This window comes from Lepus europaeus, chromosome 21 (assembly GCF_033115175.1).
Source record: "Lepus europaeus isolate LE1 chromosome 21, mLepTim1.pri, whole genome shotgun sequence".
NCBI classification, from domain to species: Eukaryota; Metazoa; Chordata; class Mammalia; order Lagomorpha; family Leporidae; genus Lepus; species Lepus europaeus.
In genome coordinates this window covers 52,127,975-52,153,463 of record NC_084847.1, presented here as the reverse complement: position 1 = coordinate 52,153,463, position 25,489 = coordinate 52,127,975, and the positions used below count along the sequence as shown (strand labels likewise).

The following is a 25,489-nucleotide window of genomic DNA, read 5'->3' as shown; positions in this document are numbered from 1 at the left end:
AGTCATCTGGGCAGTGTGAAGGAAAACTCAGTGTTACCACCAAAGTGAGCTCTTTCCTGAGGCTGAAATAATCAGCATGGTGATAGAGGGCCTGCAATGTATCTGCATTAGTGAACTAGCAGAGTGAGTTGCACAGGTTCCAAATGTTCATGGAAAATGGAAAGAAGAGATCAATGTATTCTGGTGAGAAAATGAGAGGTTTGCGTGTGGCTTTTTCACGATGTGCATTTTCCATGAGCTCTTTGAAGACCCTTCATATATACGATTTTTGGGACTAAAATGAACTCCTTTTCATTCCATTTGCCACGAACTTTCTCTTAAAATTTCACTTTCTAAAATTTTGGCTTGGAACACGCGGTGCCGCAAACGTGTGTGGGGTCCGGCCTTTTGAAAAGAGCTCACACGCGGGTGACCAGGATCGAAATAATGCACCAGTGTTTTGAAAAGTGGAGAGTGGGTCTCCAGGACAAACGAAGGCAGGCACCTAGGCCTCCCTGTGTGCCACACGGTAGACGGTACAGGAGTTCAGCCCCGGTTTCACTTTCCGTGGGTTGGGTTACCCCGCGGTCCCCAGCGCCTGGAAATATGAAGTGGAAAATCCCAGCAGTACACAATGTATAAGTTTTAATTGATTTTCACTACAGTCCGTTGTAATTATTCTGTTCTGTTGTTGTTGCTCTCTTAATGGGCCTAATATCTTTAAGTAACACTTCATCAGGGGTGTCTATATGGAGGACACCAGTGTGTGTGGTGTCCGGCACCCACTGGGGTCTTGGAGTATTAACACCCTCCTTGCACACACGATGAGAGGGGACCGCTGTATTGTCTTGTCCTTTGGCTTTTGATGGCCTCTTTGAAGTTAATATTCTAAGTAGGCTTCGCGTCCTTGCACCACTGGGAAGAGCTTCTGGACTAGTAATTTTCTTAAATTCCTGAGTTCAACAGTTTTAACCTGAATGGGGGTGTGTGCAGGGGCTATGAGGCTGTCATAATTACAGAGTTTAAGTCTGCCTAGTAGAATCAAATTCGTATTATCTTTTTTTTTTTTTTTTTTTTAAGACAGGCGGAGTGGACAGTGAGAGAGAGAAAGGTCTTCCTTTGCCGTTGGTTCACCCTCCAATGGCCGCCGCGGCCGGTGCACTGCGGCCAGCGCACCGCGCTGATCCGATGGCAGGAGCCAGATGCTTCTCCTGGTCTCCCATAAGGTGCAGGGCCCAAGTACTTGGGCCATCCTCCACTGCCTTCCCGGGCCATAGCAGAGAGCTGGCCTGGAAGAGGGGCAACCAGGACAGAATCCGGAGCCCCGATCGGGACTAGAACCCGGTGTGCTGGCGCCGCAAGGTGGAGGATTAGCCTGTTGAGCCACGGCGCCGGCCCCAAATTCGTATTATCTTAAATACTCCATTTTTCCTGCCAGCAGCCTCCAAGAGGCTCGATGAGTAGCCATCGTCACCAGTAGGGTTGCAGCACCCCCAGCCCTGGAGGGGTGGAGCTCAGCCAGCCTTGTTCCCTCTGTGGATGGGAAGGGGCACACCAGCCGCTTGCTTTCTGTACATTGCTGTTCTGTACAGTTAACTGAAATGGATGCTCAGTGTTTCTTGCTAATTATTATTTTTTTAAATCTCATCTATTTTTTGAGCTAAAGTCGTTGCCGAGTGAGTGCGCATCCACACGGGTTCACTGCAGACCGTGGGTAGGATTTCACCTCTACTACTTGAGGAACCCTTACTTATTTATTAAGCCGAATGCTAAATTATTGAAAAGAGTAGAGAAGATAATTTTGTTTTAGTTGAGAGAAAAGTCCCGTAGCGTGACAGTAACACAAAGGTCATGTAACGTGAAATTGCAAGTTAGGATCGAGTGGTGCTTAGTGCGTGCCCGGGGTGCACCTCTGGTTCAAGGCGTGGCCAGTTCAGGAAGGTGCCTGCAGCAGCCCGTGTCATCCCTTTGTTTTCTAGCGTCTGAACCTTTGCAGCAGAAATTTGAAAAAGTCTTAGCTTTAGCTAGGTTTTGTATTACATTTCCATTTTTAAAAAGAAGCATTATATGAGGCTCACCCAAATAAATATGCAGTTTACTGAAATCTGAGCCACACATTAGCCGCGGTGTTCTCAGCCCCCAGGCTGACTGTGAAGGGTTGCTCCCCTGCTGTGGTGGCCCTCCCCAGGGAATGCCAGAGCGCTCCGCAGGCTGTCAGGAGCTGAGCAAGAGTGCCCCCTTTCACCCCGCTCCCCCCAGCCCTGAGCGTCTGTCTGACAGAGTCCGCTGGTCAGAGCAGAAAAGAAGCAAGGCCCACGTACGTTTAGTAGCGCAAGAGACAAACACATTTCTAATGCATGTAAACTTCTGTCTTCTGCCTTGTTTATCTTTAATGTATTTGAGAGGCAGACAGATCCACTCTCTGGTTTGCTCCCCAAGTAAATACCTGACACAGCTAGGGCTGGGTCCGGCCAAAGCCAGCAGCCCAGTCCAAGCTTCCTGCAGGGGCGACAGGAAAGCAGCTGCCTCCCAGGGTGTGCATTAGCAGAGCCAGAACTTCAACCCAGGCCTGCCTTTCTTTTTTTTGTTAAAGGTGTTTCTTTTTTTTTTTTGACAGGTAGAGTTATAGACAGAGAGAGAGAGAAAGGTCTTCCTTCTGTTGGTTCACTCCCCAAACGGCCACCATGGCCGGCGCTGCGCTGATCAGGAGCCAGGTGCCTCTTCCTGGTCTCCCATGTGGGTGCAGGGCCCAAGCACTTGGGCCATCCTCCACTGCCTTCCCGGGCCACAGCAGAGAGCTGGACTGGAAGAGGAGCAGCCAGGACCAGAACCTGGAGCCCATTTGGAATGCCGGCGCCACAGGTGGAGGATTAACCAAGTGAGCCACGGCACCAGCCTCTATCCCAGGCCTTTCAGTGTGCTGTCTCAACCTGGGCATGTCTGACAGCAGCCTAATCACCATACCAAATGCCTGCCTCTGCTGCCACCCCCTCCCACGCTCCCTTTAAAGGTTATTTATTTGAAAGGCAGAGTTAGGGAGGGAGAGCGAGCCTCCATCTGCTGGGCCTGGACCAGGCCGAAGCCAGGAGCCTGTGACTGCACCACAGTCTTGCCCTGAGCCTTCCTCCTCTGCCTTCCCAGACGTGAGCAGGGAGCTGGGTCTGAAGTGGAGCAGCCTGGACTCCGCTGGCACCCACGTGGTGCTGGTGCTGCAGGTGGCCCTTTAGCTGTTGTCCACACACAGTCCACCCCAGCCCCCACCCCGCTGCCACTTCTGAGCTGTTTCTTAGTGGGCCTGTCCATATTTATTTGTTACGTAGGTTATAAAGACTACCAAAACCAACTGCCCTATGGCCTTTCTTCTCTTAGTAAATTTTCTGCTAGTGTCTCCAAATTCCATTTTTTTTCTTTCTCAGGTGTCAACTATCGTTTTGATTGATTACCAGACCATACCATCCTTTCTTAAAATTGGTGTTTATAGGAATCTTTGAAATTCTGATTTCACTGAGCTAACTTAAAAAAATTTGAGTGGCAGAACACTAAATTACATGAAAACTGACCCACGAAAACCCCCAAAAGAAAGCTCTAGTGTTTTTTTTAAAAAAGACTTATTTGAAAGAGTTACAGAGAGAGAGAGAGGTCTTCCATCTGCTGGTTCACTCCCCAGATGGCCGCAGTGGTTGGTGCTGAGCCGATCAGGATCCAGGGGCTTCTTCTGGGTCTCCCACATGGGTGCAGGGACCCAAGCTCTTGGGTCATCTTCCACTGCTTTCCCAGGCACATCAGCAGGGAGCTGGGTCGGAAGTGGAGCAGCTGAGACCCAAATTGGGGTACATATGGGATGCCGGCGCTGCAGGCCAGGACTTTAACCCACTGTGGCACAGTGCCGGCCTTGAAAGTTTTAATTTTAAGATAAATAGTTAAATAAGTGGTCTGACTCCATGATTTTGCAGGAAACATAAGAATTAATAACTTGTAAAATCTTTTTGCTCGAATGGTTGATGCTCTAAGGCGCACTGGTGGCGGGCTTTGCCCATCAGGGTGTGTCCCTATGTGCCCCCCGGGGCGGGTTTTCCTTCACCTGGGCTGTGTGTCACTCTGTGCCTCATAGTTGGGTTGGGCACGGATAAGGAGGAAAAAGCGTGTAGATTTTTAACAAGGCAGAGTTCCCCGGTAAACCGTTGGTGTCATCACTAGTCTTAGCCTCTCAGTCCATGGAAAGATCTAAAAGCCAAACTCGGTGAGGAGGACCCAGGCACATGGCTCTCCCCTCTTAAAATGGGCTGTCCGAGCCGGGACTGTGACAGTGACAGCAGAGGCCAGCTGGACACGCGGGGGTGGGAGCTGAAGTCGCTTCACCCTCGCCCGCACTGGGGAGTGGCAGCTGCGGTGCCGGGCTGGCTTGTCAAAGGCAAGCCTGTTCCGAGACGCTGTGGGTCATTTTAAAAGTTCTTACTTTTATTTGGAAGACAGAAAGAGATAGAAATCCCCTGTCCACTGGTTGACTTCCCAAATGCCTGTGACAGCTGAGGCTGGACTAGGCCGGAGCCAGGAGACCAGGACTCTGTCCGGGGCCCCCAGTCACTTGAGCCATCAGCTGCTGCCTCCCAGGGTGCACATTAGGAGGAACTTGGCATCGGGAGTGGAAAGGGGGCTCGAATTCAGGCACTGATACGGGATGTGGTGCGCTAACCCCGTGCCAGAAGCCTGCCTGTTTCTGTTGCTGCTGTTGGTGGCCTGGCTGTAGGGGACCGTGGCCTGGCTGTAGGGGACAGCGCCTGGCTGTAGGGGACCGTGGCCTGGCTGTAGGGGACCGTGGCCTGGCTGTAGGGGACAGCGCCTGGCTGTAGGGGATAGCGGCCTGGCTGTAGGAGACCGTGGCCTGGCTGTAGGGGACGGCGCCTGGCTGTAGGGGACCGTGGCCTGGCTGTAGGGGACGGCGCCTGGCTGTAGGGGACAGCGGCCTGTCTGTAGGGGACCGTAGCCTGGCTGTAGGGGACCGTGGCCTGGCTGTAAGGGACGGCGCCTGGCTGTAGGTAGCCTGGCTGTAGGGGACGGTGCCTGGAGGGCTGAAAGCACACGGGAGCTGCCGTGCAGGGCTCCTCCCGCAGCCGTTGGCTGGAGTAGTGAGTGCCTTCGCAGCTGAGGCCCTGCCTAGCCTGGGCAGGCAGTGGTGGGCAGGCCCCGCTCTGCAGAACACCTGCGTCTGTGTCCTAGAGACCACACAGTTTTTTTTTCCTGCTGGGTCGAAAAGATGACCCAATCCACAGGGGCAAGGAGAGTGAGCAGGAAAGGCCAAGAGCAGTGGAAAAGGGCGTTCTGGGGCCAGGAGAGCCAGTGGGGACAAGTGAGGAGGGGAGGGAGTTCTCTGGAGTATCTTGGATTTGGGGATGCTGTGCTTTTCTCACGGGACGTGGTTTTTGGAAGGTTGTCATCGGTGGGACTGAGCAGGGAAGCTACCAATGTGGCCTTTTGGATGCTGGAAATCAGCGGCAGAAAATGCTCCGACGACTCCGCGTGATGACGCCACACGGCTGTGTGTGTGGTCTCTGTGCAGGGTGGAGTCTGTGTGATGATGCCACACGGCTGTGTGTGCCTTGTCTCTGCAGGGTGGACTCGGCGTGATGACGCCACACGGCTGTGTGTGTCTGGTCTCTGTGCAGGTTGGACTCGGGGTGTAGGCTGTTGTATCTCGCCTCTCTTCCTGACGGCCCCTCAGTCAGGTTTTCTGCCGTCAGTACTTGGCATTTTCAGTGGCTGAATAAATCGTGTCTGGCGGGCACCACGGCTCACTAGGCTAATCCTCTGCCTGCGGCGCTGGCACCTCGGATTCTAGTCCTGGTTGGGGCGCCAGATTCTGTCCCGGTTGCTCCTCTTCCGGTCCAGCTCTCTGCTGTAGCCTGGGAAGGCAGTGGAGGATGGCCCAGGTCCTTGGGCCCCAGTACTCGCATGGGAGACCAGGATGAAGCACCTGGCTCCTGGCTTTGGATCAGCGCCGTGCCGGCCGTAGCTGCCATTTGGGGAGTGAACCAATGGAAAAGGAAGACTTTTCTCTCTTTCTCTCTCTCTGTCTCTAACTCTGTCCAAAAAAAAAAAAAAAAAAAAAAAAAGTGTGGCTTGGTCATAATTTGTTTAGCTTTTATTTCACCTGCTTCCAACTTGATAAATAAAATCATTGTGAATATCTCTGTGGCTAACGTTTCAAACACAATTTATATGTTAAGACTCGGACCCAAAAGTAGAGTTTCTGGAAAAATGGGCTGGTGCTGTGGGCATCCTGTAGCGCTGGCATCCCATATGGGTGCTGGTTCTAGTCGTGACTGCTCCACTTCTGATCCAGCTCCTTGCGAATGTGTTTAGGAAAGCTGTGGGAGACGGCCCAAGTTCTCCCACCCACGTGGGAGGCCTAGATGAAGCTCTTGGCTTCCTCCTGGCCCTGCCTGGACTGTTGGGCCATCTGGGCAGTGAACCAGTGGATGGAAGACCTCTCTGTAGCTCTGCCTTTGGAATCAATCAATCTACATTTGAAAAAAAGCCACACAGGCTTTGAAAAAGCATCTAAGAATGATCTTTAAGGTTCTTGAAACCATCCCCAGTTACTGGAATTTGTATCTTAATTTTTTTTTTTTTAAAGATTTATCTGTTGGGGGTGGTGCAATCAGGTTAAAGCCCTGGCCTGTAGTGCCATCATCCCATTTGAGCACCTGGCTGCTGCACTTCCGATGCAGCTCCCTCTTAATGGGCCTGGGAAAAGGGCAGAGGATGGCCAAGTCTTTGGGCCCCTGCACCCACATGGGAGACCCGGAAGAAGCCTGGGCCCCTGGCTTCAGATCTGCTCAGCTCAAATTGGCTCAGCTCCTGCCATTGCAGCCATTTGGGGAGTGAAGCAGCAGATGGAAGAACTAACTCTCTCTCTCTCTCTCTCTTTGTAGCTCTTTCAATTAATAAAAATTAAAAAAATTATTATTTGATAGGCAGAATGATAAGGGAGGGAGAGATCTTCCATCTGCAAGTTCACTCCCTAAATGGCCACAACAGGCTGGGCTGGGCAGCGCCAAAGCCGGCAGCCAGGAACTCCATCCTGGTCTCTCCCACATGAGTGGCAGGGGCCCAACTACGTGGGCCATCTTCCGTTGCCTTCCCAGGCACGTTAACAGGAAACAGGATCGGAAACAAAGCAGCTGGAACCTGGACCGTTGCAAGCTGTGGCTTAGCCCGCTGCGCACAGCGGCGGCCCCTCTTGCAGTTTTGAAATGTTCGGTTGCTTAAATGGGTTGTTGCACGCGTATGCTTCGGGGTTCAGAAGGGGCGGGTGGCCCTGAGGGTGAAGCCTGGCACTGCTGCTTTCTTGAGCTTGGTATGATTGTGCTTCACACATAAACAATAAGCATGAGCAAATGGTATGAAACCCCGTTGTAGCCTGCTCCCCCATTTTTTGCCATGGTGGCCGATCCACTTGGGTCCTTCAGGGTGATTTACTTTCTTGGGAGATGGCTTTTTTTAAAATTCAGTTTGTTTCCATCAATTTGAAAGGCAGAGAGAGGAGCAGAGATCGTCCATCCCCTGGTTCACTCCCCAAATGCCCACCACATGCAGGGCTGGGCCAGACTAAAGCCAGGAGCCTGGAACTCCATCTGGGTCTCCGTGGGTGGCGGGGGTCCGAGCCCTTGAGCTGCCATCTGCCTGCAGAATGCAGCAGCAGGAAGCTGTGTCCCGGGCTGAGGTGGGGGCTTCCTCAGTGGCGGCCACATCGTGCCACCGCGTCTGCTGCTCCGGAGATGGGGTTTTATCTGCCCAGAGCCACCCCTCGCTTGTCGGAAATGCTGAATTCACCAGCAGAACTGGTTTCCATTGCCACCTGACAACGCCCGAGCATAGTGCAGAGAGCAGCCGATGTAACTTCCTCCTTGGTTTCAGGAGTGCTCCCGTGAAGGGGAGGCGGGAGCAGGGGGCAGGTGGCCCGGCAGCCGTGGGCTGGGGGGCGGCGTTCAGTGCTGCCCAGTGTGACAGCAGAGCTAATACCTAGTTCGTGGAGACTGGGTGAGGAAACTAGTTCTGCTTTTGTTCAGCATTGCTGTCTGCCAAGCTTTTGTTTGTTTCTTTAAAGTCATTTCTGCCTTTAGAGTGCTAGAAAGCAGGACCTTGTTCTGTCCGTGGGTAAATAAGGTACGCCCGCAGTCTGGCCCCGTTGGAATCCATGTCCACTAGCATGGAGTGGAGCGACTTACCTGGTTGCCCATGGCAGCCCAGGTGGGTATGCCGCTCATTTATTTGTTTTTCATTTGATGGTTGTGCTGAAGAACACTGGAGGTTTTTGGAACTTGAGGAAGGAAAAACAACGTGGAAGACTTGATCGGAGCTTTAGTAGCAGGTTGAGTTTTTAAGACTTAAAATATCTTTCTATTGGCATTGCTTTTTTCGAACCATGACACAGATTTTGAAAAACAGGAATTGTAACTGGTTCTTATTTTGTGACTACTGTCTTTGTTTTTATTTTTTAAGATTTATTTATTTGAAAGGTAGAAAGTTACAGAGAGGCAGAAGCAGAGAGAGAGGTCTTCCATCCGCTGGTTCACTCCCCAGTTGACCGCAGTGGTTGGAGCTGAGCTGATCAGAAGCAAGAAGCCAGGAGCTTCTTCCAGATTGCCCACGCGGGTGCAGGGGCCCAAGGACTTGGGCCATCTTCTACTGCTTTCCCAGGCCATAGCAGAGAGCTGGATGGGAAGTGGAGCAGTTGGGTCTTGAACTGGCGCCCATACAGGACACCGGCACTGCAGGCGGCGGCTTTACCTGCTATGTCACAGTGCCGGCCCTGTCACTCTGTTTGTCATATAAATAGAAAGTCTTAAAAAGGAGTACTGGGCTGGCGCTGCGGCTCACTAGGCTAATCCTCCGCCTGCGGCGCTGGCACTCTGGGTTCTAGTCCTGGTCGGGGCACAGGTTCTGTCCCGGTTGCTCCTTTTCCAGTCCAGCTCTCTGCTGTGGCCCAGGAGGGCAGTGGAGGATGGCCCAAGTCCTTGGGCCCTGCACCCACATGAGAGACCAGGAGGAAGCACCTGGCTCCTGGCTTCGGATCGGCGCAGTGTGCCAGCCGTAGCAGCCATTTGGGGGTGAACCAGCGGGAGGAAGACCTTTCTCTCGGTCTATCTCTCTCACTAATTCTGCCTATCAAAAAATAAAAAAAATTAAAGGAGTACTTTTGATCTTTTAGCTGTTGTCTCATTAATTAGTTAATCTGTATTAATAAATTTTACTGTATGTTCCAGTGTGTGCAAAGGCTTGGAAAGCCCTTCAAACTACTGTATATTTAATAATTTTTTTTTCCAATTATTTGACCTTGAAACAGAGGTACACAGTCTAGGTTTAAATACTCTAGAACAAATTGAGGAGTGAACCAGCAGATGAAAGATCTCTCTCTCTTTGCTTCTTTTTCTTTCTCTGTGTAACTCTGACTTTCAAATAAATAAATCTTTCATAAAAAAATAATAAACAAATACCCTAGAACACATTTCCTTCAGAGCAGCCCTAAGATACGTTACTCATTACAAGTGTAATCCGGTTTCTTTTAGAAAACGTCCTTTGACCTAATGATTGCAGTGTTTTTAAATTCAGTGAAGGCGGATGTGGGATTTTTGGCCTGGGGAGTAAGGTCATAGTGTTACTGAGTCTCCCAGGTGCTCTCAGTAGGAGCAGGAGAGGGAATACCTCACCTGGAAGAAACAAGCCTAGGAAAAAGGCCCTTTTTGTAATCAAAAATACGGGGCATTGTGGCCTAGCAGGTTAAGCCCTGCCTGGGTTTCCTGCATCCCGTGCAGGGCTGCCTGGGGTTGAGACCTGCCTCTGCTTCCTGCTGAAGTGCACCCTGGGAGGCAGCGGGGACAGCTCAAGTGCTGGGATCCCTGTCACTCTTGGGAGACCCAGATGGCGTTCCTGACTCCTTGCTCCAGCCTGGTCCGGCCTCAGCTGTTATGGACATTTACGGGTCTGGAGAGTGGAGTGGTGGGCGGAAGCTCTCTCTGTCTCCCTCCCCATCTCTGTCTGTCACTCTGCCTTTGAAATACATAAAACGACCAGGAAAAAAACAATGGCCAGCCTGTGGCGCAGTGGCTAAGACGCTGGTTGGGTTGGCTGCCTGCAGTACTGGAACTCGGGTCCGGGTCCCGGCCCTGTTCTCATGCCTGCTGCTTCTAGTGCGCGGTCAGGGAGGCAGCCGGTGATGGCTCAGGCAGGTCCACCCACGTGGAAGACGCATGTGGATTCCTGGGCTCCTGGCTTTGGCCTGGCCACGCCCCTGGCCACACGTGGGCATCTGAGGAGTGAACCAGTGTGCTTTCTCTCCCGTTTTTTATAATAACATGGTTTCTGGTGGGATTCAGAGACTGGAGATTGGGGCGTGTCTTGGGAGGATTCGGTAAAGATCAAAGGAGGTAGAGATGCTGACTTTGAATGTTTTTGTAGACATTTGAGTGTTTTGTCAGCATTCCAGGCAGGTGGAAGAAAGCCGCCATCACAGAGGGAGGTGTGGTGAGGGGTGTGTTTCTGAGCGCCCGTGGGGATCTGCGTTCCACAGGAAACAGTGGGTGCCCTCGGGGTGCAGTGCAGTCAGGAGGAGGCTGGATTCCCAGCGGGCGTGGGGGCATTGCCTAGAGAAACGGATGCCTGCGCAGTGTCCGGGCGTGGGTCTGGGAGAGGGCCTTGGGAATGGCTGGAGGCAAATGCCCAGGTCCAGGGAGCAGGTTCCGTTCAGGGAGCGATGTCTTAGGCCTGGTTTGCTTCCCCTGTGAGTTGCACTCAGGGAGCTGCAGTGGTGTGTGTGTGAGGGATGAGCAGTAAATATGAAGAGGTTTAGGAACTTATTCATGCAAGGCCTTGTGGAGTGTGGATTTCTTACGCTGTGGAGAGTCATTTTAGACACCTGGGGAGAGTACAGTCAGCAATGGGGAAATTGAGTCAGAAGGGGGCTGGTGCTGTGGCACAGTGGGTAAAGCCGCCGCCTGCAACACTGGCATCCCATATGGGCGCCAGTTCAAGTCCCAGCTGCTCCACTTCCCATCCAGCTCCGTGCTAACGCACCTGGGGAAGCAGCAGCAGATGACTCAAGTCCTTTGGCCCCGTACCCACGCGAGAGACTCAGATGAAGCTCCTGGCTTTGGCCTGGCCCAGGCCTGGCTATTGTGGTCATTAGTGGATCTCTCTCTCTCTCTCTTCTCTCTCTAACTCTCTAACTCTAACTCTGCCTTTCAAATAAATAAATCTTTAACTTAAAAAAAGAGAAAGAAATTGAGAGGATAGTGAGGCAGAGGGAGGGGCTGCTGAGTGGAGGGTCCTGGGGGTCCCGGCTTACAGGATGAGCGTCCGGGCCAGTGCGGTGCAGCAGCGTTGCGAGAGAACTGGATGTCTGGAGTTAGTGAGGAGGAGGGCACACGGTGGACAGACGCATGCAGTTCTGGTCACAGCCAGTTTGACGAGAGATTTACCTGGAGGCCAGTTAACCTGGCTGCTGAGTACTGTGGGAAAGGCATTGGCAAGTGCTTCCTGTATACCCTTCAGTGAGCAAGCACAGGGGAGAGGCCTGCTAGCAAGCAGAGCAGGCTGGTCTCCAGGCCTGGGGACAGGGTAGCCCCCGCCCTGCTGGCTCTGACCTTGAGTGGGAGCCGCCTGCAGGTCCGTGGTGTTGAAGCCGGGTGTGACTGTCAGGACCCCTGAGGATGGCGTTGGTGAGCAGGGGTCGGCATGGATGCAGTGACGGGAGTGAAGGAGGGACTGCTCGTGGACAGTGGTCTGAAGAGTGCCGCCAGGGTCAGGCCAGTGGTCAGGATCCTCTGTGAATTAAGATTGAAGATGAGGAGCTGGCGCCTCCCTGCTAATGGCCTGGGAAAGTGGAAGAGGGGCCTTTCAGTCGTGTTGGAGACCAGATGAGGCCCCTGGCTTCAGCCTGGCCCATTGCTGGCCATTGTGGCCATTTAAGGAGTGAACCAGCAGATGAAAGATCTCTGTCTCTAGCTGTGACTTTGAAATAATTAAGTGAACCCAAAAGACTTCAGTGGGATAGTTGATGACTCAGTGGTTACAGTGGAGGTCGACGGGGAAGGGTGGCGAGCGCAGGTGTCTTCCTGGGCTCTCGGTTTTGAAGGAGACAGGATGGGAGTGAGCGGTGTGGTTCATGACAGCTGAGCTTGGGCCGTGTGTTAATGTGAAGAGTGGAGAGTGGGAAGGGAGAAACAGGAAACAGAATGGTGGGTCATGTGGAGAGGGAAGGAACAGGGGTTTGTTTTGTTTTGTTTTTTTCATTTTTAAGATTTTAAAATTTATTTGAGGGGCCAGTGTTGTGGTGTAGCAGGTGATGATGCCCCCGTCTGGGACGCCGGCGTCTGAATGGGTGCCGGATCGAGTGCCGGCTGCTCCACTTCCCATCCCAACTGTGCTAATGGCGCAGGAAAAGCAGGGAAGGATGGCCCAGGGCTTGGGCCCCTGCACCCACGCGGAGACTCAGCCGCAATTCTTGGCTTCGGCCTGGCCCTGGCTGTGTGGCCATCAGGTGAACCAGCGGATGGAAGATACATCTATCTGTCTCTCCCCTCTCTTTCCCTCCCTCCTTTTCTTTCTCTCTCTCTCTCCCTCCCTCTCTTTTTTTAGAATTGTTTATTGGAAAGGCAGAAGTTAGAGAAAGGGAGAAACAGAGATTTTGCATCTGCTGGTTCATTCCTCAAATGGCTGTGACTGCATTGGGGCTGCACCAGGCCAAAGCCAGGAGCTTCATCCTGGTCTCTCATGTGGGTGTAGGGGCCCAAGCACTTGGATCATCTTCAAGCCGTTAGCAGTGGAGTAGCCAGAAATCGACCTGGCACCCATGTGGGATGCTGGCATTACAGGCAGTGGCTTAATCCACCACGCCGGCCCCTGTATAAGCCTGACTTTGAAATAAATAAAAATCCTGGCCAAAGCCAAGACCCAGGAACTCCATCCGCTCTCCCGTGGGGGTGGCAGGAACCCAAGAACCTGCCATCATCTGCTGCCTCCTAGTTGCACTAGCAGGAAGTGAAATCTGAAGGTCATTGTAGTCAGGACGTGAACCCACATTCCAGTGTGGGATGCTGCTGTGCCACGATGCCCGGCCCTGGGGGGACTGTGAGCAGTGTGGTCCCATGAGAAGTGCAGGTGGAGGAGAAAGAGGGTGATGTGGTGGAAAGCACACGTGTGGAAGGATCCAAGCATTGCGGGGCTCCGAGGTGGTTTGCCTCCACGGTGGGGACACGTGCACCAGGTTACTCCTGGCCTGGGCACTGAGCCCTCACTCCACCCAATAGGCTTTGTCTCAGCAAAGCTGTTTTTAGAAAACAGGCGCCCTACACAGTAGTTAACAGAGTAGCTTTCAAAGAAACCAGCTGGTTTAGCTGGTGGGAAAGTCTCCCCTTTCCCCCAAAGAAGTCAGATCTGTAATAAAGCTCGTAATTAGAAATACTGGCACATTTGTTTCGTGAGTCCTGTGTTGTGGATCACAGGACCGCGAGGCAGACTGGGGCCTGCTGGGGAGGAGTCGGCAGCCTGGGGTAGGGGCGGCTTCAGCTATCTGAGCAGCTGGCCGTGGCCGCCCGCAGTGGGTGAAGTGCTGCGGTTGTGAATGGCACTCGTGTGGGGGTGTAAATGCAGCCCTCGTGGGAAGGAGTCAGGAGCTGGAAGTGTCTGGAGCTGCACTCGGCCGTGCTCCGGGGTGTGCGGGGTTGCAGGAGCGGAGTGCGTGTGTGGGTCGCCGGGCAGAGTTGCCCCCAAGCTGGTGGGGTTGAGTGCTCCACAGTGAAAACATCCGAGGCCGGGGACGCGAAACTCTGACCCTTTTTCGTCGTGGTGTTGCTATCCCTGGCAATAGATAAAGCCTCTTGTTCTTTTTTTTTTTTTTTTTTTTTTTTTTTTTTGACAGGCAGAGTGGACAGTGAGAGAGAGAGAGAGACAGAGAGAAAGGTCTTCCTTTGCTGTTGGTTCACCCTCTAATGGCCGCCGCGGTAGCGCGCTGCGGCTGGCGCACCGCGCTGTTCCGATGGCAGGAGCCAGGTGCTTCTCCTGGTCTCCCATGGGGTGCAGAGCCCAAACACTTGGGCCATCCTCCACTGCACTCCCTGGCCACAGCAGAGAGCTGGCCTGGAAGAGGGGCAACCGGGACAGGATCGGTGCCCCGACCGTGACTAGAACCCGGTGTGCCAGCGCCGCAAGGCGGAGGATTAGCCTGTTGAGCCACGGCGCCGGCCTCTTGTTCTTTTTGGGAGGGGATGTGGAGAAATACCATGTGCCCCAGACGACAGGAATTTGTGTTCAGTCACAAGGGTGGGATTGAATGTAGGTGGTAGAGGTGTGTGCTCTGTTATGGTGAGATTTCTCTGTGTTACGATAGGAATTCATCAAGCAGGTGAGGAAATCTTTAATTGCTGGTATGTGTGAAAGTATTCTATAAACTGTAATATAGCGAAGCAATTTAGAACATTTTTTATCAATCCTGAAAGGGAAACTTCATTCTTTTTATTATTTATTTGAGAGGCAGAGAGAGAGAGAGAGAGAGAGGTCTTCCATCTGCTAGTTCACTCCCCAGATGACTGCAGCTACGCCAGTTCTAAGCCAGGAGCTGGATGCTTCTTCCGGGTTTCCCAAGCAGGGCAGGGGTCCAAGGACTTGGGCCATCCTCTACTGCTTTCCCAGGCCACAGCAGAGAGCTGGATCGGAAGTGGAGCAGCTGGGACTTGAACCAGCGCCCATATGGGATGCCAGCACTGCGGACCAGGTATACCTAGGAGTGGAGTTCTGAGTTGTAGGATACAGTGACTGCATGCAGAGGGATCGGGCCAGGTGCCTGAGGAAATCGATGCTTAGTGGGAGCTGAGTCTTCAGGACAGGCCCCCTCTCGTTAAGGACTAACTGTGCAGTCAAAGTGTGGAAGTCAGACCCAGTAAATCCAGGTGCTGTGAGAGGAGTGCAGGCTACCAGCTGCTGGCTCACCCCCTGAACGTGGGGCCGGGAGCTGCTGGAGCTCTCGCTGCTGTCCACAGGGTCTACACTGGTGCTGGGACTTGAATCCCGGCAGGGGGACAGCAGTGTGGACGTCCTAATTACCATCTCTTAGAATTATTATTTTTTAAATTTATTTGCATTTTATTTGGAAAGCAGGGAGACAAAGCTTTTCCATGTACTGATTCCCTCCCCAGATTGCCTCAACAACCAAGGCTGGATCAGGCAGGGGCTGGGAGCCAGGAACTCAGTCCAGGTCTCCCGGATGGGTGGTGGGGATCCGAGTACTTGGGCCTTCAGCTGCTGCCTCCCAGGGTCTGCACTGGCAGGAAGCTGGAGTGGAGAGTAGGGCCGGAACGGAAGCCAGGCACTGTGGTGCGGAGTGCAGGTGTTCCACGCGGCGTCTTTAACCATGGCGTAGGCCAAAGGCATCCCACTGTTAGCGGTTTCTGCAGAGTTGTTGCACTGCCCCCCAAATCCTCTGTGTTTTGCCTGTTCTAGATTTTAGTTTTTGGGATATGAACTCAAGTTTTTTTAGTGTAGAAATGTTCAGTTCTTTAAATCAATGTGTCATATATGTTCATTACTATAATTGTTATTTTGTAACTTTTACAAGATAGAAATATGTTTAAAATAAAGGCAGATTAACTGTTATCTTGAAAAACTAGCAATTATATTTGTCTTATTTAGGAAATTGAAAGCTGCATTCATTGTGATGTATGGTTCTTGATAAATTGAGGAAACTTTGAATGACCTGATATTCTAAGACTAGGTCAGAATACAGCTTTCCAAGAACCTCGAGAGTTGCTAATCTTAGGTAGAAAAGATCGTCTCCTGTCTACTCTCAGGGGAGAACAGTTGACACTAATTAATGTCAGATCCCTTAGCAGCTGGGATTTGGGGAATTCTTTAGACTTTGGTGAGAATAACATGGATTTTCAGACCTTGCTGCGCATAGCTGTCTGTCTTTTCTCATGTGTGAGTCACTGGTTTTTTCATCCTGAGCTAGCAGGGTTGAGAAAGGAGGAACTTCAGTTTTGGGGCAGAAGAATACAGACTTACACTTCGGCGCTTTCAGCAGCCATCACAGCCGCTTTTAGGACCCCATTTCAAAGTATTGCATTCCTAGAAACAGCTCAGTAACTGGTTTGAAAGATGCCTCCTCCTCCCTTTTCAAATGATACACCCATCATGCCTTCTCATATTGACTATTTTGTCCTTTTTGTTTGTTTTTTAAAGATTTATTTATTCATTTGAAAGTCAGAATTACATAAAGGAGAGGCAGAGAGAGAGAAAGAGGAGAGAGAGAGAGAGAGAGGGAGGTCTTCCATCTGCTGGTTCACTTCCCAATTGGCTGCAGTGGCCGGAGCTGTGCTGATCTGAAGCTGGAAGCCAGGAGCTTCTTCCAGGTCTCCCATGCAGGTGCAGGGGCCCAAGGACTTGGGCCATCTTCTTACTGCTTTTCCCAGGCCACAGCAGAGAGCTGGATTGGAAGTGGAGCAGTGGGTCTCGAACCGTCGCCCATATGGGATGCCAGCACTGCAGGCATTGGCTTAACCCACTATGCCACAGTGGCGGCCCCTGTTTGTTTTTTAAAAGCTCTGTTTTATTTATTTGAAAGGCAGAGTTGGAGAGACAGAGAGAGAGAGATCTTACATCTGCTGATTCACTCCCCAAATGGCTGAAATGTCTGGGGCTGGGCCAGGCCTGAGTCAGGAGCTTCATCTGAGTCTCCCACGTGGGTGCAGGGGCCCAAGCACTTGGGCCATCCCTCCACTGCTTTCCCAGGCCATAGCAGAGAGTAGGATCAGAAGTGGAGCAGTCTGGACCTGAACCAGCACTCATATGGAATGCTAGCATTGTAGATGGTGGCTTGACCCATTACACCACAATGCCAGCCCCTATTTTGTCCTTTAAAAAAAAAAAAAAAATCTTTTGACCTTTTTAAAAGCTAGTATGGTTGGGGCCGGCATTGTGGTAGCGAGCAAGGCTGCCTCCTGTGACACTGGTATATCTCATGGGCACTGGTTCCAGTCCCAGCTGTTCTACATCTTTATTTTTTAATTAATTAATTTTTTTTTGACAGGCAGAGTGGATAGTGAGGCAGAGAGAGAGAGATCTTCCTTTTTGCCGTTGGTTCACCCTCCAATGGCCGCTGCGGCCGGTGCATTGCGCTGATCCGAAGCCAGAAGCCAGGTGCTTCACCTGGTCTCCCATGCGGGTGCAGGGCCCAAGGACCTGGGCCATCCTCCACTGCCCTCCAGGGCCACAGCAGAGAGCTGGCCTGGAAGAGGGGCAACCGGGACAGAATCCGGTGCCCCAACTGGGACTAGAACCCGGTATGCCGGCGCCGCAAGGCGGAGGATTAGCCTGTTAAGTCACGGCGCCGGCCACATCTTTATTTTTTAAACAGCATTTGGTAAAGACAGTTTTTTAAAAATTAATTAATTAACTTGAAAGGTAGAGTTACAGACAGAGGGAGAGACTGAGAGAAAGGTCTTGCATCTGTTGATTCATTCCCCAAATTGCCCCAATGGCCAGAGCTGGGCTGATCTGAAGCAAGCAGCCAGGAGATTCTTCCAGGTTTCACATGTGGGTGCAGGGGCCCAAGCACTTGGGCTGTCTCCTACTGCTTTCCCAGGCCGTAGCAGAGTTGGTTGGTAAAAGGAGCAGCTGGGACATGAACCAGTGGCCATGTGGGATGCCAGCACTGCAGGTAGAGGCTCAGCCCACTGTGCCACAGCACCGGCCCCTTTGGCTGCTCTAGTTCTTTCCAACTGACCCTGATGTGCCTGAGAAGGCACTGGAGAATGGCCCAAGTGCTTGGACCTCTGCCACCCACATAGGAGACCCAGAGGAAGCTCCGGGCTTCTGTCTGGCCCAGCTGTGGCTGTTGCAACCATCTGGGGGGTGAACCAGCAGATGGAGGATCTTTCACTTTATGTAACTCTGCCATTCAAGTAATAATATACATCTTTTAAAAAAATTAAACTAGTATGTTGATGGGATGGGGCAGGTGTTTAGTGTAGTTGTTAAGATACTACTTGGGACACCCACATCCCATATCAGAGTGCCGGGTTGAACTCCTGCCCCTGCTCCCAGCTCAGGCCTCCTACTCATGTGCACCAGACGGCAGCACTGATGGCTCAAGTGCCTGGGTCCCTGTCACCCATGGGGAGACCGAGATGGAGTTCCCTGTTCCTGGTTTTGTCTTGGCCCAGCGCTGGCTACTGCAGGCAGTTGAGTGGTGAACCAGCAGAGGGGACATCTCTGTCTTTTTCTCTCAGGTTTTCAAATAAATAAAAATTTAAAGGAAAACTATTATGGTTGAGATCTCAACATTAAAAATTAGATTAGTTCTCATACAAAACTCCTGAGTCACGGGTTTCAGGCAAACCGTTTTTTTAAGCAGTCTTTTAAATGTTTTATTTATTTGAAAGGCAGAGTGACAGATGGAGAGGTTGTGAGGTGGAGAGAGATCTTCCTTCCATTAGTTCACTCCCCAAATGGCCACACCGACTGCTAGGTCTGGGCCAGGCTGAAGCCAGCAACCAAAAATTCCACCTGGGTCTCCCATGTGGACCCGAGTACCGGGGCATCTTCTACGGCCTTCCCAGGTGCATTAGCAAGAAACTGGATCAGAGGTGGAGCAACCAGGACTTGAACCTGCGCTCCAGTGTGGGATGCCTGCAAGCAGCAGTTTAACCCACTGTGCCACAGTGCCAAATGCTGGCCCTTTAAGCAGGCTCTGTGGCGCTGATGGCTCTCCCCTCTAACTTAGTTCCTCCCTGGCAGAGACTGTCTGGGTCTGTTCCAGATGCGGTTGAGTTACTGTATCTAAAGGTGATAGTGGCCTTTCATAACCGCCCTGTGTTCAGTTTGTCAGCGCAAGCAGGCACACTGGACGGACGTGCCCATTGCTGCCCTGGGCCTCTGTGGCCACACTGCACTCGCAGCAGCAGGAGGCCTAACGGTGTCGGGTTCTGGTGAGGTCACTCCGGCTTTAAATAGTCCCTGGTTCTTGAAATCAGGACAGCGTGATCGAGGGGAAAGGCTAGGACTCGATCCCCGTGCCTTCCGCCGAGCTCTCCCTGCGCTGCGGACAGTAACTGGATCGCCTCCGCCTGCGAGGCTGCACAGAATGGAGGCCAGATCGTGGCCTGTGCCGCCTGTGGGGCCTCCAGAGGCCCCGGCCGCCTTCAGAACCCATCTGGGCTGCTGTTTCCAGGCCAGACGGTGCGAAGTGCGGAAGCTGGGAAGCTTGAGCGCCCGGCACGGCACGAGAGGGTGACGTGGAGGAGAGCAGCAGGCTGGGAGACGCTAGCAGGAGACGCGGAGGGAAGGAAGAGGGTTCACGGTGTTCTCGTTGCTACAGCTCTGCGGATCCACCCTGTCTGTGCCTTGTGAAAGGGGGAGATCCCTGCTTTACAGATAAGCTGAAGACCCAGAGAAGTGAAACAGCTTGTCCACGGTCACTCAGCACCCGGCAGAACTGGCGGGGTGAGGCGTGGGGGCTGCGGAGGAGCTGGGCACGAGGTGGAGGCTGCCTCCTGACTCAGCAGGGTCAGGAGCAGGAAGCAGCTCCTTCCTGGTGTCCTGCTGCCCTGACCCCTGTGCCCGCCCACTCTGCAGTCTGTTGCACTCAGACCGCGTCCGGTAGAAGGTCCATTCGGTATTCTCTGTGTCCTAGCAGAATCTGTAAGGTGATACAGGTTAACCTGAAAGTGTATGCGTAGTTTAGAAAATATTTGAGTGTATACCATCTTCTGGGTACTGTGAGAATTGGTAATTTGGCAAAGCAAAGGCAAAGAATGAGTTGCTTGAAAGAAACTGATCTGGTTTGTGTTTTTCCTTAATTATCTCTGAGTAGCTAGATAACATTTGAGTTGGTGCCCCCATCCCCTTTATACAAGCGGAATAGAAATTGTACTCGGTTCAAACGTGGGGAAACTTGTTTGGTCTCTCAGTCCCCCAGAACAGTTCGGTGTGTCCTTTGGGTTCTGTTTCCTGTTTGCGGAGACACTCCCTCCAGTTCATGGGTAAATGGCATTCATGGGGTAGGCATCCGGTGCAGTCCCTTGTCGACTCCTGCGCTTCCACTCCAGCTCCCTAAGTGAAGGTTCCAGTGCTTGGGTCCCTGCCACCCACATGACAGATTGAGTTCTAGGCTTCTGGCTTAGGCTTGGGCCAGCCCCAGCTGTTGGGAACATTTGGGGAGTGAACCAGCAAATGGAATATCTCTCTTTGTCACTTTCTCTCTGTGTCTCCCTCTTTCAAATAAAATGCAAATTTAAAAATCTTGAAGTTGATTGTGGTGCAGAGATTCTGCTATCCACGCCCATGCTTTCCTCCCGCTGTAATACTCATTACATGAATAATTTGAAGGCCCCTGGTGTGCGGGAGATGCTGTGGCTTGATCCACGTAGGGAACAGTGCGGGCTCAAGGGAGCAAGCAGCACGTGTAACTCCATTTTACTAAGAGTGGGGAAGGAATGAATTCATAGACGGCTGCCTGCTAGCCTGGCCGGGCAGGCAGAGCCGTTTGTCGCCTTGGTGACCCTGGAGCACACGTGTTGAGATGACGACGAGGCTTGGGGAATATCTGGTTTTCTGTAAGACTCGGACAGAGCCGTCTGGAATTGCTGATGTTGTGACTTAGCTGTTGGCATAGACAAAATAGAAACCAGACAGATTGTAGTAGGTGACCCCAGGACAGGAGTCAAACAGGAGCTCTCTCCTTCCTGTAGAACTGTCATGTGGTTGTCAGGCACGCACTAGAATGTGTGCGCTTGGATATCGTAGGAATCAGGCGCAGGAACTGCGATGCTGCCGACAGTTTGGTAGGAAATGCTGGTGTGGGAAGAATCCCCGCTCAGCTCAGAAGTGCTTCGCCCACCTCACTACTTTGCGTTTCTGATTGTATTCAGGCAGACGCTACCCCAACAGCTGCTACCAACCCCATACTCCAATTGTGATTTCCTTTCTGAGGTAGTTTCTTTTTTGGGGGAAGCTTTATTTATTTGAAAGGCAGAGATACAGAGAGATCTTCCATCTGTTGGTTCACTCCTCAGATGGCTGCAATGGCCGGAGCTGGGTCGATCTGAAGTCGGGAGCCTGGAGCTTCTTCTGGGTCTCCCACGTGGGTGCAGGGGCCCAAGGAGTTGGGCCATCTTTGGCTGCCTTCCCAGGCACCTTAGCAGAGAGCTGGATTGGAAGTGGAACAGCCAGGAATCGAACTGGCACTCCTATGGGATGCCGGCACTGCAGGCGGCAGTTTTACCCACCATGCCACAGCACCAACCCCTTCTTTTTTTTTTAAAGACTCACTTATTTGAGAGGCAGAATTACAGAAAGAGGGAGAGGCAGAGAGAGAGGTCTTCCATCTGCTGGTTCACTCCTGAAATAGCCGCGATGGCTTCTTGCAGGTCTCCCACGCAGGTGCAGGGGCCCGAACACTTGGGCCATCTTCCACTGTTTCCACTCTATCCCAACATATGGGATGCCAGTATTGTAGGTGGAGGTTCACCCTAGTACACACAGTGCCGGCCCCCTTTTCGAAATGAGGTTTGTAGTGCATGTGGTCTTAGCACTGCGGCAGAAAAGCCTCCCTGTTTCTCGGAAGTCAGGTTGGGGTTGAGTCAGTGCATGTTAACCCAGAATGGATGGGATTGTAGTGGACAGGGCAGGCGGAGGGAGCAAACGTTCTGCTTTCATTAAAAAAAAAAGACCACAAAACAAAACAAACCATTGCTGAGGTGTGTAAGCCACGTGTACTTTAAATCTGTAGCACTGGTGTGTGTTTTGTTAGATGAGGAGCTGTTGGCCTTTTGCACTTAGGGGGGAAATTTGACTTGTCCTCTGAGAGCCCAACTTGACGGCTCTTGCGTGGAGCAGCACGTGGCAGACACGCCTGGGCCCTTTGCTGGGGGAAGCTGAGCTTCAGCTTTCTGGTTGCTCGTCCACCTCCGTCCATGCCGACACCCACGGGGCATGAGTCTCTCTCTCTCTCCCTCTCTCTCTCTCTCTCTCTGGGTTGATCACCAGTCGGGCGTTAGAGCTGTGGTATCTGAGTGGCAGAGATGAGGTGAGCCAGGCTGAGAGGCCCTGTGCCGTAACGGCGCTCTCTTTCCTCCCCACAGGTGACGGAGCTGAATGAGCCGCTGTCCAACGAAGAGCGGAACCTCCTGTCAGTGGCGTACAAGAACGTGGTGGGGGCGCGCCGCTCCTCCTGGCGGGTCATCAGCAGCATCGAGCAGAAGACGTCTGCTGACGGGAACGAGAAGAAGATCGAGATGGTGCGCGCCTACCGGGAGAAGATCGAGAAGGAGCTGGAGGCCGTGTGCCAGGACGTGCTGGGCCTGCTGGACAACTACCTGATCAAGAACTGCAGTGAGACCCAGTACGAGAGCAAAGTGTTCTACCTGAAGATGAAGGGGGACTACTACCGCTACCTGGCCGAGGTGGCCACCGGCGAGAAGCGGGCCAGCGTGGTGGAGTCCTCCGAGAAGGCCTACAGCGAAGCCCACGAGATCAGCAAGGAGCACATGCAGCCCACGCACCCGATCCGGCTGGGCCTGGCCCTCAACTACTCCGTGTTCTACTACGAGATCCAGAACGCCCCGGAGCAGGCCTGCCACCTGGCCAAGACGGCCTTCGACGACGCCATCGCCGAGCTCGACACGCTGAACGAGGACTCCTACAAGGACTCCACCCTCATCATGCAGCTGCTCCGTGACAACCTCACGCTCTGGACAAGCGACCAGCAGGACGACGACGGCGGGGAAGGCAACAACTAGGCCCGGGGACTGGCAGCGCACGCCGACGCTACTACTGCAGTCTTTATTTTTTTCCCATGAGTCGGGGGTCGGGTGGGGGAGGGAACGGGAGGGCTGACCTTCCCAGGGAGAAACCCACGACCTGTCCTGTCTTTGATCGCCTCTTTGACATTTTTGCCAAAATACCACGAGTGGAAAGTCAGCCTAGCTGTGTGGTATCGGAATAGCAGCCTCGCACGGGCACATGGACCGCTCTGTAGGTGAATGTGAGTGGAGCCGTCGTCTTTACTTTAACTTATTGCTAGGTGATAGGGTTTGCAGGTGAGAAGAAAACACGAGGGGAGTGGCCCTCATGCAGCAAGTTCTGTGGTTCCAGTGAGGACTTTTCTGTACATACGCTCTTGTCTTGAGTTTCCGGTACTTTCCATCTCATCTCTCGGAGCTGTGTTTTTTCAGGGTGTGCTCTACCTACCAGACACGGGACAGTCTGAACCCCCATCGCACAGACCCAGAACCTGCGGTGTGTGCATCCTGATGGTTTAGGTTTCGCAGGTCTGCTTGGTTGGCAGTATTAACACTAAATTTCCGTTTACAGTATTCTGCATTGCAGCCATGTGCAACATCAAGCCATTGATTGCGTGTTCTTTGCTGGTTACTTTGGCTTTACATCCTTGTTCAGCCTCACCCAGGTGGGTTTTGCTGTTTATCTGTCTCCTAGGCCCAAAGACTTGGCCTGAGGAGAATCAAAGCTACGTTAGATTTGGCAACAGGTGCTCGGCAGGTGGCTGTGGGTTTTTTTCTTTTTTCTTCTTTTTTTTTTTTTTTTTTGTCCTTTCCTCTGAACTTAGATCCACCCCCCAAAAAATTATTAATCATTTTAATAGGAGCGCTAAACGCCACAAAAATAGAGAAAATTCAGGTCTGTATGTCATTTCTCGTGTTGGGATTTTCAGAGAAGGTCCTGCTCTCGCAGCTCTTGCCACCTCTGTCTCGGGACAGCACCACAGGCTCACCCCGCGCCAAGTCTCCCGCAGTGCCCGGCACCGCTTTCCAGCAAGCTGGTGGTGCAGTGGGTGAGAGGTCACTGGCGGGAGCTCTGGTCAGCTAAGTGTTCTTGGAAGTTTCGGGAGCCTTGCCTACGTCAGTTTCCCCTCCCTCTCCCCGAAAAACTCCGTCCCCAGGTGATGGTTGCAGGAAGGGAAGCAGTGGACCGGGGGTAGACGCAGCGCTGCGAGCCTCGCGCAGGAGGTGGCACGGAAAGATGAGCTTGGAGCCGAGGATTGTGAAGTCCACGCATAGGGGGTTCTGCAGACAGTCCGTGGGAAATGCGTTATCTCTTTAATTCCGTTTTCCCCACACACTTGTTGAAACACTCTGCCATGCAACTCCAGTTTTAACCAGTTTTTTTCTCTTTTTAATGAACGCAGGGAAGTTTGGCGATTCCCTCTTAGCGCGGTCAGCGCACGTGGCGGAAGTGAAGGAAATCATTGCTCTCTCCGGAAGTTGGGTTGTTAGCGTCAGGCCCCTCACCCTGGTCCTGGGTAGCTGCCTGTGAACACGGCTGTCGCATGTGTGTGGTGTTTGTTTCCAAACCCGAGAGAGGTGACGCGACACCACACCTGCCGTGTTCTCTGACTTAGGCAAGGAGAGGGCTGAGGGTGACTGAGGGAAGGCTGGCGGGTGCCTGCGTGGGGAGCAGAGCTGAGCTCCCCGCGAGGCGCTTGTTCACAGGCTAGCGCACACCCCTCCAACACTACACTCCCGCATGGCGCGCACCGCCCCCGCGGCCCCTCCTCCGCGCAGACTGGGGAGGGGGCGTAGGCGGGGCTCCTGCAGCATGGGGAAGGATGTCCTGGAATTACAGAACCTGTCCTGCCTTTAAGTTTCAGCTTTGGCTCTGGCTGCTCTGTAGACTCACGCGAGACAAAACCACACCGAGGGCTGGAAGCGAAGAGGGGCTGGGAGACTGGATGTGTAAGCAGCTTGAACGGTTTCTTTCCTTTTCTTTATTTTTAAAGAAATGCACTTGCCTATGATACTGTCTCTCCAGTGAAATGATCACTCCTCCATTACTCTCTTGATACAATATTGTGCATGCTAGTGTTGTATTTCTATACAGTAGCTTGAAATTTATTAACTTATACTGTAGGTGTTATGTATTCCTATGACAAAAAGAAAATTAAGTCTTCAAAATTTTTTTAAAGTTTTTTTTTTTTTTTTAATTTAATTTTTCCTTTTTTGGGGGTAAAGTTTGCTCTACCCAATAGTGACCGTAACCACTTGATCTGTTTTGGATGTTGCTATAGTGACATGCAGTTATATATTTTGTTTTTAAGGGGGGTGGGGGGGACAAAAGAAACACCAGTGTTAGCTTAACTCAGTGTCTGGTGTTCGTCATGGTGAAGTTCTAATTATCGCAGTGTAGGAGAACGGCGCGGACGTTCTCTGGATGAGCCTTTGTGCTTTTTGTCCTGTTATGCAGTGAACTATTTTTAAGGTCTAATCAGTGATGATTTTTCCAACTCCGTGTTTCTCTAAGGAATTATTTCCCACACGGACCATTCTTAGCGGTTTTCCTCAGTGATGGAATATCATGAATGTGAGTCATTATGTAGCTGTCGTACATTGAGCAAATAAACTTACAGATCTGACGCCCGTGCCGCGCAGTTTTCCTTGACGGGTTTAATTCCTCCTTTGCTTTCAAAGGTTCGATGGGGCAAGGGTCGTCTCCCTCCGCCCCT

The 25,489-nt window shown here is 52.2% G+C and overlaps 1 protein-coding gene across 1 annotated transcript in view; it reads left to right on the top strand.

The window, feature by feature from the left end:
• YWHAG (tyrosine 3-monooxygenase/tryptophan 5-monooxygenase activation protein gamma) overlaps window positions 1–25,399 on the top strand; it is a 28,132-nt gene extending 2,733 nt beyond the window's left edge. Inside the window, exon 2 of the mRNA XM_062180198.1 lies at window positions 22,113–25,399. Within this exon, the coding sequence (XP_062036182.1) occupies window positions 22,113–22,769 (657 nt within the window). The 3' untranslated portion in view covers window positions 22,770–25,399. The remainder of the gene's footprint in view (window positions 1–22,112) is intronic.
• Window positions 25,400–25,489: the final 90 nt, after the last annotated feature.